This window comes from Pogona vitticeps, chromosome 2, assembly GCF_051106095.1.
Source record: "Pogona vitticeps strain Pit_001003342236 chromosome 2, PviZW2.1, whole genome shotgun sequence".
NCBI classification, from domain to species: domain Eukaryota; kingdom Metazoa; phylum Chordata; class Lepidosauria; order Squamata; family Agamidae; genus Pogona; species Pogona vitticeps.
In genome coordinates this window covers 124,371,981-124,384,094 of record NC_135784.1, presented here as the reverse complement: position 1 = coordinate 124,384,094, position 12,114 = coordinate 124,371,981, and the positions used below count along the sequence as shown (strand labels likewise).

At 43.9% G+C, this 12,114-nt stretch overlaps 1 protein-coding gene across 2 annotated transcripts; it reads left to right on the top strand.

Moving 5' to 3' along the window:
• Positions 1-572: 572 nt before the first annotated feature.
• Positions 573-11,526, top strand: LOC110080406 (G-protein coupled receptor 54). 2 transcript variants are annotated; one of them, XM_020796286.3, is made up of 5 exons: positions 573-1,003; positions 3,781-3,905; positions 4,651-4,786; positions 7,117-7,355; positions 10,352-11,526. In XM_020796286.3, the coding sequence occupies exons 1-5, from the start codon at positions 712-714 to the stop codon at positions 10,706-10,708; spliced, it is 1,149 nt and encodes a 382-aa protein (XP_020651945.3). In that variant the 5' UTR covers positions 573-711; the 3' UTR covers positions 10,709-11,526. The 2 variants fall into 2 exon arrangements, with proteins under 2 accessions (XP_020651945.3, XP_020651944.3); XM_020796285.3 differs by having other exon boundaries at positions 10,349-11,526.
• The last annotated feature ends 588 nt before the right edge of the window (positions 11,527-12,114 follow it).

Below are 12,114 nucleotides of genomic sequence, written 5' to 3'. Positions count from 1 at the left end.
CCCCCCTCCCGCCCCGCTCGCTTAAGTTCAGCGCGCCCGGTCGCGGTTCTTTCGCGCTCGGCGCCGCTCGGTCCGAAGGCGCGCCGGGATGCTGGCGGGGGCGCCCTAGGTGCCCTGCCCGGCGGGGAGGGAGGGGGGCAGGGGGGCAGGGAGGCGTCGGGCAGCCACCCACCCACCCACCCGCCTCACCTCCGGAGCGGCCAAAGGGAAAGGAGCGGGACCACCCCCGCGCGACCCGCCGGAGGAGGAAATGTTCTCCCGGGGCAAGATGGGGTCCCCTTCGAAACCCCAAGACGCCCTCGGCCAGTCCGGACTCCGACCGGGGCTCAGCGGACGGTGGGGGCGGCGGCGGCGCTAAGTGTCGAGGAAGCGGGCAGGCCCGGAGCGCTCCCCGGGGCAGCTTCCTTCTGCGTCCTGGCCGCCCTCGCGAAGCCGGGGTGAAGCCTTCCCGGGTGGAGGGAGGGCAGAGGCCGGCTTTCTTCCCGCTCGGCGGCGGCCAGCCCGGCTTCTGCCCGGACGATCCCTGCCGCTCGCCTTCTTCTCGGCTGAGGGGAGACCGCTTGCCCTCGGAGCTTCCCCTCGGCCGCTTTTCTCCGGCTGGTCTTTGTCGGCGAGTTTCCCCCGTCCGCCTTGCTCCGAGGGATGGGCTGACCTCCTGCTGCCCGAGCCCTCCCTGCGGGACCCTGGGGCGGCCGCCTTCTTCCGCCGAGAATGGATGCCTCGCCGGTGCCTTCGGAGGCCTGGCTTGCAGAGCCCACCCGGTCCGGGGTGAGCGTCCCAAGTGGTGGCCAGCCCGGGCCGGAGGGCCCCCGAGTTGGTCTGCACCCGTGGGCCTTTAACAGCAGCCGTGAGGAGGACACGTCGCCCCCTTTTCTGACTGATGCATGGCTTGTGCCTGTCTTTTATGCCCTCATCATGCTACTCGGCCTGGCGGGGAACTCCCTGGTCATCTATGTCATCGGCAAGCATCGCCAGATGCGCACGGCCACCAACTTCTACATTGGTGAGTGAGCTGCCCCCTCATCTACCTTCTCTCCTCTGTCTGTGCTTGCCTCAGAGTCACAGCAAAATTTCCCAAAGTGGTCACCTCTTCCAGGCTTCGGGGCAGAAAGAGTACAGTACTGCTGTACGATGTCCTTTTGCTCAGCCTCTAATTCCCAAGTTCTGACTTCTTCCTTGAACTATCATTCGGTCAGATTGTGCCCATCAGGGTGCTGAATGTTTCCTAGTCTCATCATATGCAACCATTTCAGTCTCTTAATTCCCGTGGTTTGTAAGTAAAACAAGAAAACAAAGGCTTTGAAAGTAACATGGCATGTTGAATTTGCCAAGGGTACCTGAAGTATTAGCTTCCTTTGCAGTAGTTTGGTTTTCACACTACTGTATCACTTGCCAACTTCTCCATCCAATGGAGTAAATAAAGTGTTTTCTAGGATTAGTCATTTCTGAGACATACTTTGATTGCATTTAATGATTTCATAAACAGCAGATTGATATAACAAACACACAAGTAACTGGTATTTATTCAACATGTTTATCACACAGCTCCTCCCCAATACTACAAAGTTCAGAATAGTTCTACATACATATTATCAATACTGTTAGACACAGTCCTCTATGTTAACAGAATACAGTATATGTGACTACCCAGAAGGAAGCCTTACTTTCTTTAGTGAGGCTTACTCCCATGCTATCCCACACCCACTTATCTGGGAGTGAGCCCCATAGGATTCAATGGGATATTATACTCTGCATATAGGAGAGTTGTAAACAAACATTCTATGCATTAAAAAGATATTAGTGGAAGGTAGGCTCCCATACTAAATACAAATTCAGCCTCTCTTGTTGGTACACAGTGAGAATTTAACAGCATTCACAGTTTTCCTTTAAAAGCACCAGAGTCCCCATGTTCTGCTGCTTTGAACTTGTCAAGGGTACCAGTCAGGATATCTGAAGCTAGTCCTTGAATCTATCAATAACATGGTTGGGAGAAGCTACCTTGTGTGTGTGTGTACGCGTGCGTGCGTATGATCGGGGTGGGGTGGGGGATCAGCTCCCAACTTTTCACACAGCCTGTCTTCCTTTATCTGGTTGCTTTCTTCTTTTTCTTTAATGTGAAAAAGTGCAGATTATTAATTTTTTCATATGAGCCATATTAATGGGGAGGAGAGGTTAGTTTGCTCTGTATCCCAGGGTCTGCCACTGCTAAGCATTCTACTCTTTGTGTGAAGACTTGTACTCCATGAACAGGGTATTTGTGACTGATCTAGACCAGTGGCTGCCAAACTTGTCTCCAGCTGTTTTAGGACTACAGTTCCCAAAATCCATCACAGCTGTTTCCGGGACCAATAGTTTCTGTCTGAGCTTGCTCGGAAGGGTCACTTTGCTGGTGCTGATCTGCCTTAACATGGCCCTTCCATCCCTACAGGGATCAGTCCAGCTGGACCCAAAAAGTGAGTAATCCCATGGCTGGACCAAAAGAAGTATAGCTTGATCATGGAGCAGGGTTGGTCTGGTTCATGATCTCCTGTGCGTTATGTGATTGCCAGAAGGTAGCTTGCAAGTGGTCCAAAATACAAGCTCTGTCTCCATCTGATCACACCCTGTATTGTGGAGCTGAAATCCAATATCATCTGTGGACCCAAGTTTGGAAATGGCGGTTCCATAGCAGTGGTTCTGATGTCCCTCTTTGGAGCTCTTTCACCTCCTTTTCTATCTTTGGGTGGGTATGATCTCATGGGCAAATAGATTGCCTTTTGGACCACTTGTGGAGTGGTGTGGTACAATCTGTTTACCAGCAATCATACAACACATGGGGAATTGCACTCCAGCTCACCCCCGATCCATACCCAAGGTGGACCTAGCTACCAGTTTTTGAGGGGTGGGATGGAATGATTCCCCAATGGATGGAAGGGTCACTTTAGGGGAGATTGCTCCTTATAAACAATCCGACGCACACCTTTCCTGCTACTAGATCAAGTCCTCTGTTGGAGCCCTGACTGCTGTTTAAAGTAACCATGTCAATGTATTCTCGAAAACTTTCATGGCCGGGATCTGATGGTTGTTGTGGGTTTTTCTGACTCTTTGGACGTGTTCTGAAGGTTGTTTTTCATGACGTTTCACCAGTCTCTGTGGCCAGCATCTTCAGAGGACTGAAGTAGGAACTCTGACAGAGCATGGACAGAGTTCCTACTCCAGTCCTCTGAAGATGCCGGCCACAGAGACTGGCAAAACATCAGGAAAAACAACCATCAGAACTCGACCAAAGAGCCCAAAAAAACCCACAACAACCATAACCATGTCAACTTTGCAATAATATTTCCTTCATCTTATGTTCATGTATGCAAATACAAGCATCGTCTAGAATTTGTTCAGCTGGAAATTAAATGAAGATGCTTTCAAATCCACTCTCAGTTCCTTGGTTCAATTTCACATTTTTAATATTATCTAAAGGAAACAAAGCAAAGAGGTGTAAGCATGTTACTTTTTAGGATGACCAAGAGGTAACAATTTACCTGATAAAAATAACAAAGGAGTTGTAACACTGGCTTTTCTTTCTTTCTTTTTTAGCACAAGGAGAAGAGTTTATTTCCTACACTGTTGCCTGAGGTTGTCTTTAAAATAACCATTAGCAAAGCAACTAAAAGATACAGTAATATGCTACTATTATGCTACTATGTAAATAGGAAATAACCAGTGTTCTTTAAAAAAATAATGTTACAAGTTCCAAGGAATGTTTCAACAGGCCAAAATGCAACATCAGCTTTCTGTCATTTGCAGCAAACTTGGCTACCACCGACATCATCTTCCTCATATGCTGTGTACCTTTCACTGCCACACTCTACCCTCTGCCCAGCTGGGTCTTTGGGGACTTCATGTGCAAATTTGTCAACTATTTGCAGCAGGTAAGCTGGAACAGTAGAAGAAACTGTGTGTGGCAGGTGTGTATCTGATGTGTATATACTGTACTGTGTAATGTGTACAAAGCTGTAGGTGAACAGTGGTTATTCATACATTAAGGATAGGGCTGGCAGTGAGAGAGTACTGAGGTCAACAGCAGCAGCAGCAGCTTATTGATGGGTAACAACTTCAGGTCAAATGAGATCATATGTTTACTCTAAACGTATAAGAGTTGCTCATTGCAGTGGTGAAAGATGTCTTTCCTTAACTCCATATCTTGCATTCCAGTGTGTTTTGATTGGCCACTGGAAGGTAAACATAAGCTGAATTTGCATGTCTGATTGTCTAGGCATATTGCGATGTGGGAACAGCAAAGTGGAGCCGCCTAGAGTGGTCTTAACCGACTAGATAGGTGGGATATAAATAAAATAAATAAATAAATAAAATAAAGGTCAAACAGCATAGGGAATTCACATTTTCCCCAAGGCCTAGAGAGTCTTGTGGTGCAGTGGGTAAACTGCAGTGCTGCAGCCAAAACTCGGCTCACTACGTGGGTTCAATCCTGGGTAGCCAGCTCAAAATTCACTCAGTATTTCATCCTTCCAAGGTTGATAAATGGACTACTCAACTTGTTGGGGGGGGGGGCAAAGTGCAGCTGCATAATTAAGTTGTACACTGTCTTTTTACTTTCAGCACACTTGGCTTTTTACCTTCAAATTCCTTAACCACTTACCTTTGTCATCTCACCAGGTGACCGTACAGGCCACGTGCATCACTCTGATGGCTATGAGTGTGGACCGCTGTTATGCCACCCTGTACCCACTGCAGTCATTGCGCTATCGAACTCCACAGATAGCCATGGCTATCAGCATTGCCATCTGGATTGGTGAGTGAGGCTGCATAACCCCCTTAAGTGAGGTGTTCTACCCATGAAGTCATTTGCCTCTTGTGAGCTGAATTTTCATGAGCTTGCCAGTAAAACCTAACTTGAAAAGAATTTCTCACTATAATTATTGAACAATTTACAATTCTGATCATCTTTTTAAAATTGTATGTACAGTGGGGTCTTGACTTGAGAACTTAATCCGTATTGGAAGGCGGTTCTCAAGTCAAAAAGTTCTCAAGTCAAATCTGCATTTCCCATAGGAATGCATTGAAAACCATGTGATCCGTATCTGCTTTTTTCATCCATAGAAACTAATGGGAAGCTGATATTCCACCTTCGACCACTAGAGGGGGATATTTTGTTTCTTTTTTCTTTTTTCCTTAGGTCAAGAAAGGTTCAGGGAAGGCAGGGAAAATACAGTCCAGGCAGGACAGTACCAGGCAGTCCGAAGACTGTCTCCCAATCCACTCTCTAAACGCTGGGAGGAGTGAGGAAGCAGACAGGCACCCTTTTCACTGGCCAACAGTTAACTGAAAGTTCACATTTTGCACTGCCTCCCACGTGGTTTTTTTTCAGTTCTTAACTCAAATCTAAGTACTTAAGTCAAGTCAATATTTTCCTATGAGAGTGGTTCTTAAGTCAAAATGTTCTTAACTCAAGACGTTCTTAAGTCAAGACCCCACTGTATTCACATACAGTGCATTTGAATCGAGTTCACACTTTATTTCCTTCTCTTCTATCTCTGTGTCTCTGGGCTACTTTTATTTTGAGGTCCTTTAAAATACATTTAGTCCAATAATGTTCTTTCTCATCTTTACTCATTGCAACATCATAATCAGAAAGACTAACACTACACTCCTTACTAAGTAACCAGCCTTTCTCTTCATTCTTTCTTGTCAAAGTTGCTGTTCTTTTTTTCTCTCTTTTTTGTTGTTTTTTGCAAGAGCACAGAGCCTTATTCAGACACTCTTCCTATAGTTTTCAAGCAACACAAGAGTTAGGGGGGGGCTGCCTCACCTAGCCTTGACCTTAACACCATACACATCACATATGCCTCATATCTCACCACAGCATTTAAGAAGACAGCATGAACATATCCACAAGAGAGTCCTATGTGCATACAGCTAGAAGCATGCATGCGAGCAAGCCTCCATGTGATCTGGAATCCTTGGCTTCAGATCACTTGGGAACCTTTGTGCGCACAACTATACATTCTTAGGTCTCCTTTTGATAGTGACCATATACAGTACAACACAGCAAGAGGGGCCCCTTAATGTATGTGATGCCAGGAGTACAGGGTACGGCACCACTCCTAATTTACATTTTGGTGAATATGATAAGAAAGACACCCGAATATAATTTGAGAGATGTTTTAATATGGAAAAACCTAATTTGACTTTCAAACATTATATTGACAGAAAATAGCTGCAGAAGTCAGATAGGCTATAAGAATGAAACAAGCATTATTGCACATTGTGCAATAATTAGCACTGTTCCTTCATTTGAAGGACAAAGGACCCTCATTTGATGACTAAGATGTACTCATTTTTGGACCGGACCCAGAAGATAGGTGGTTTGAGAGAGTGGTCAGCGAGGCCATATATGTGCCTACAGAAAATCCCTCACTCAACAGGGGTGGAAGCCTTAGAGACAATCTGCCTCCTATTTATCATGCTGCCTTTTCATCCCTCCCCCAGAAAGATCAGGACCAAACACACCAGAAAGACCACTGTTAAGGACCATTAACGACCCATGACAATGGGTGGAGAAGGACTGTAAAGGTGGGATTTTCACTCACTCCCCCCTCCCTGCCCTTTGTCCATCTAATGAGCCTATTCAGACCAGGGGGGGAGTGAATCCTGATGATATATCAGGGATCTTCTATCAACTCTCCTCAGAACTGAAGAAGCTACTTGGATGAGTAGTGAAACATTTCAGCTTAATAAGAAAGAAGTCCAGTTGCCATGACTCAGCTTCCTGATAACCTCACCTCGATGACTGAGAATCTTCACAGACCTTATTGCATAGCGAATATTACTCTTTTTTTAAAAAAAAAATTATATTTATCTATCTATCTATTTATTTATTTAATTTATATGCCGCCCACACTATACACCAAAATTAATTTAAAATCAGGACGTAAAGATTGTTGAACAGGCTATTTAGGCAGCAAGGATCTTCTAAAGTGCAGTACATTGTACCCCAAGCTTTAGGGGAAATTGGAAGATACATTACTCAAGAATGCTGATCATTTGTAATATTTATGACATTATTACCTCAAAGGGATATGACTTGTGTGTCTCTGACGACTTCTCTGCCCTCCACAACAGGTTCCTTCATTCTGTCTTTACCCATGGCTATGTACCATCGTACTGAGGTGGGTTACTGGTATGGGCTGCGCACGTACTGCATTGAGGCTTTCATCAGCAAGAGACAAGAGCGCAGCTTCATTCTGTATACTTTCCTGGCTGTCTACCTATTACCCCTGCTCACTATCTGCCTTTGCTACTCCATCATGCTCAAGCGCATTGGACGACCTGTGGTGCAGCCCATGGACCGTGACTACCAGGTAAGGTGGAGAAGAGAAACTGAAGTCACTCTGTTTCTCTACTTCTAGTGCTCTTGTGATCGCAACAGTCTGCCTGCTCATCTGTTTGTCCATTTTTCTATCAGTCTTATCTGTGCAACCATCCACCTGTTATATTTTATAGATACTGTTTAAATACAGATAATTAAAAAAAATATCTAGGGAGTCTCTTGCATATCGAAAATACATTGCAAAAATTTAAATACCAGGCCCACACAGACATTGCCAAGACATTCTAGAGCAGTGGTCCCAACCTTTTTGACACCAGGGACCAGTTTAGTTGAAGACCATTCTCCCAAGGACGGGGGTGGTGGTGATGGGCATCCATGCATGCGTGCGTGCCGGGGCGCGGGGGCAGGCATCTGTGCATGCATGAGGGAGGTGGGAGGGGGTGGGCAGTCATGTCAGAGGCAGGTGGGGATGCATATGTGCATGCAGGAGGTAGGTGGGCATCCGTGCATGTGTGCAGGGGATGGGGTGTGCACGCGTGCATATAGGTGGGTGGGAATGCAGTTGGATGCGCATATGCATATATACACATATTCCTTTGGCCCTCAAAAATCTGTCTCGGTGGCCTGGTCCTTCCAAGGCCATGGACCGAGGGGTTGGGGAACCCCTGCTTTTATTTATTTATTTATTTATTTATTTATTTATTTATTTATTTATTTATTTATTTATTTATTTATTTATTTATTTATTTGAGGATAGCTATTACATAATGTATGGAGCTCAATATTTTTTCTATTAAAAACATATATTGTAATAATCTAAGTGACACTCAGACTTCCTATGTAGTAAGAAATGAATAATGTAAAAATTAACCATTCCTTGTATGTCCAAGGAATCCTGATCAGATTCTTTGTGGTTTAATCACTCATGGCATCATGATTAAATTGTAGTATTGCAGCCAAAACTCTGCTCATGTTCAGTGCTCAGTACCAAGGGATTCACAACACGGATTCAGCCTTCCATCCTTCTGAGGTCGGTAAAATGAGTATGCAGCCCCCAGGGGTGGAGAAGGGGGAAATATGTAGCCTGCGTAATTAAAAAAGAATATTGCGAACCACCTAGAGAGTTCTTCTATACCACACTGTGGGTCAGTATATAAGCAGCACACTTTGCTTTTGCTTTCTTAAAGGCTGAAAGAGAAAAGAGAAAAAACAAACAACACCCCCCCCCAAAAAAAACCCCAGTTCATTGGAAATGCAGTGCTGGATGATAGAAATCCAGTGTGGTTAGAGTGACAGACTAGGACTCAGGAGACCTGGGTTTGAATCCCTGCTTGGCCATGGGGACTCAGAGGGGTGGGGCAGCACTGGTAAAGCCACACCTTACATATCTCATAGACTTTGCAAATGCTGGGAGGGTCACTATAAGTTGGTTCCAACCTAACAGAACATAACACACATACATACATATGAGAATTTTACAGATACTGCACATTGCCAGAAAGAGAAATAAGTTTGAGTTAAGTCTGAGCTTTCACTAGAAACTAAAATGAGTAAACTGAGGCAATTGTAGTCCGGATATTTCATACGAAGACAAGACTAAATAGAAAAGATAAAATAGTAGGAAAAATAGAAGGTAGTATGTAAAAGAACAAGACCTAGCATCAGATGGATTGACTCAGTAAAGGAAGCAACCGCCTTTAGTTTGCTAGACCTGAGGGGACTGCGAATGACAAGAGCTTGAGGAAGTCAATAATTCATAGAGTCATTATAAGTTGGAAGTGACTAGATCAAACATGACAACACAGAGCCTCTTAACTCATGCATAGTAGGTGGTGGTTCAATTATCATTACAAATAAATGGCTATTTAATAACAATCACAATTGTATTTTGATACTTAATCATATCTAATGCAGAGTCTTTCATTAACTTTCTTGCCCTTTCAGTAAATATTTCATAACTGAGAGAATTCATGGAGATTTATACAATACCTAGGGAAAGCACACCATAGTTTTTGATCTGCACCCACATTTTCTAAGCCATACCGCCACAGGTTGAGGATTCTTAAAAAAAATGTGAACTACTAGGATTTACATATATGCCAGAAGTAATCAAAGTACAGCCCTCCAGCACCCCCCTGCCACCTCCGCGTTTTGCTCAAAAATTCCCCTGCTGCCCTGTGGAGAAAGTGAGGGATGTTTGACCATGTTTTGGGAGCCCACCACATTTCCCCCCCCCGCCCCATGTTTTTATTGTCACAAAAGGGGAAGAGCCAGCTTTGTCAATAACACGGGGGGGTTATATATATTGGGTGGGAAGAGATAAGAGACACATGTATAGCTCTCAAAGGACTGGGTTGGGCATATATGGTCCTTGATTCTCTAGAATAGTGGTTCCCTCTAGCACAACTAGAGGTGAAGGATTCTGGAAATTGTAGTCCAGGAATATGTGGGGACCCAAGGTTGAGAACCCCTGGTCTAGAAGTGTAACTCTCCCATATCTCTCCACATCGATAAATTAATATACGTCTCCTACAAGTCTTGAATGGACAGTACTCCCTGATGAATGGAGTTCCTAGTATTTTAAACATTCCTATAACATACATAAATTCTGTGTAATGATATTAGCAAACAATTTAATATGAACATTTTTTCACTTCTTATCTGTATCCACAAATAAAATTTTTCCCTTTAATAAAAAAAGATCCGTTTATCTGTCCATCTGTCTATAGTGAGTGATTTCCCATGCATTGGCAATCTCTTCTCCAAAGCCATACAATCCAGAAATGTTTGTCTTCAAAATATGAAATCTAGGATTCTCAATGTGCCACATTTTTCACTGAACAGCTGAATTTAGTGGTTGCACATGAAGCAACTATGACTGCCTATTATCCCCATGAATTCCAAAGTCCTGCCACTGCAGTCCATCAGATCCTCTTCCCCATCACGGAAGCAGAATCTTCACTCCAAACGACACCGCATTCTTTACTGTAGATATATTTTCCATGCTGTTCTCTTGAATCCCAGCAGGTGCGCCATCTGTCTGAGCGATCAGCTGCCATGAGGGCCAAGATTTCCAAGATGGTTGTGGTGATTGTGCTGCTGTTTGCCATTTGCTGGGGTCCTATCCAATTCTACTTGCTCTTTCAAGGCTTCTACCTCCATTTCCAAGCCAACTATGAGACCTACAAAATCAAGACATGGGCCAATTGTATGTCATATCTCAACTCTTCCCTCAACCCCATTGTTTATGCTTTCATGGGAGACAGTTTCCGCAAGTCCTTCAAAAAGGTTTTTCCGTTCCTGTTCCGGCAGCGTGTCCAGGACAATGGCATACACTCAGGCTCCCACCATGCAGAAATGAAGTCTATCACTGAAGAGAACTGACCGTTTCTATCAGGATGAAGAACATACACTGCCAAAGTGCCCATGAACCTTTAGAGTCAGATATTAAAACACAGTTGTTTTTAAGTCATCAAGAAGCTTGAGTAAAAATGTGAAAGATGGTGATATCTATACAGTGACCAGAACATGGAGGACTCTAGTTCAGAGACATTTATATGGCGATAACTAGGGATGTGCATTTTAGATTTTTTTGAACTACAAATCCCATAATTCTCCTTTCTGAGAGTCCCACCTGCAGGACACAGATCTTACAGACGCCTAAATTATGTTCATCTAGAGAGAAGGCCCAGCTGGCAGGCTTCATGCCTTGCATAGATCTAACTTCCAGTATGAAATGGAAACTACGTCAATGATTCCTGGGAAGCTTCCTTTTCAAGTAGAAATTTAGCTGTATCCAAGGCATGAAGCCTTCTAGCTGGGCCTTCTCTCCAGATGAAAATAATTGAGGTATTTGTAAGGTCTATGTCCTGTAGGTGGGATTCCAGAGAGAAAGAGACAGGGACAGACAGAAAAGGAATTTGGGGATATATGGTTTTTTAAAAAATCTGAAATGCACATCAGTAGTAATTTCTAGGGTCCTTTATTACTGGCTGTGTATTTTAGTTTTAACTTAAAATCCTCGGGTGCTTGAAACAAAGTGCTGAGCTGTAAGAAAGGCTGACACAAGTCTATGTTGTTGTCTTTGTGAACATGATGTGCCTTCTTCTTTAGCATATGAATTCTACATATGGCAGTCCATCTTGGATTTATCTCCTCTTTCAACCCTAAAATGTTGGAATAAATGAATGAATTTATTGAAATGAATTTCTCCTATGATGCTTATATATATATATCTTTTTTAAAGGAAATTTTAACTTCCTTGGATCTGTATATATATATATATACACACAAAGTTAAAATTTCCTTTAAAAAAAGATAACTCAAATGACAAAAGGAAACAAAAGTTTTTTGTCAGCAGCATTTATTTATCAATCAATCAATAGTATTGTTTCATCTGTTACCTATTCCCTCGGTACAGGCAAGTGATGGGGGAACACACCTTATGAAGTTCCAGAGGTGGGGCAATTCCATTATGGCAAGAGGAAAAAAAAGGAGGCCAAATTAGGAAAGTTGTGGAAAGTTGTTTCCCTCCATGTGACTGTTTGTCCACTATTAGTAGAGCCAAGTGGATGCAGTTTTACAACAGAAAAAGGATCATTCTGAGCTGTCAGCTGATGCTCTAGGCTTTCCACTGGAATGCAGAGTGCCAGGGTACCTGTGCCTAGGTTTCACAGCAGCTGGTGTTCAGAAAGAAAGGATGGGGACTCAAGTCACGAGAATCTCTGTGAAGCTGGACTTAGGTCACACCGGTAGCTTGACTCGGACTCAACTCATTTCCCCCCCCCCAA

Excerpts from the sequence above, each read along its gene's own strand:
- LOC110080406 (XM_020796285.3), top strand. The coding sequence starts at position 712 with ATGGATGCCTCGCCGGTGCCTTCGGAGGCCTGGCTTGCAGAGCCCACC. Across the intron at positions 1,004-3,780 it reads GGCCACCAACTTCTACATTG|CAAACTTGGCTACCACCGAC; the intron begins GTGAGTGAGCTG and ends TGTCATTTGCAG. Across the intron at positions 4,787-7,116 it reads CAGCATTGCCATCTGGATTG|GTTCCTTCATTCTGTCTTTA; the intron begins GTGAGTGAGGCT and ends CCTCCACAACAG.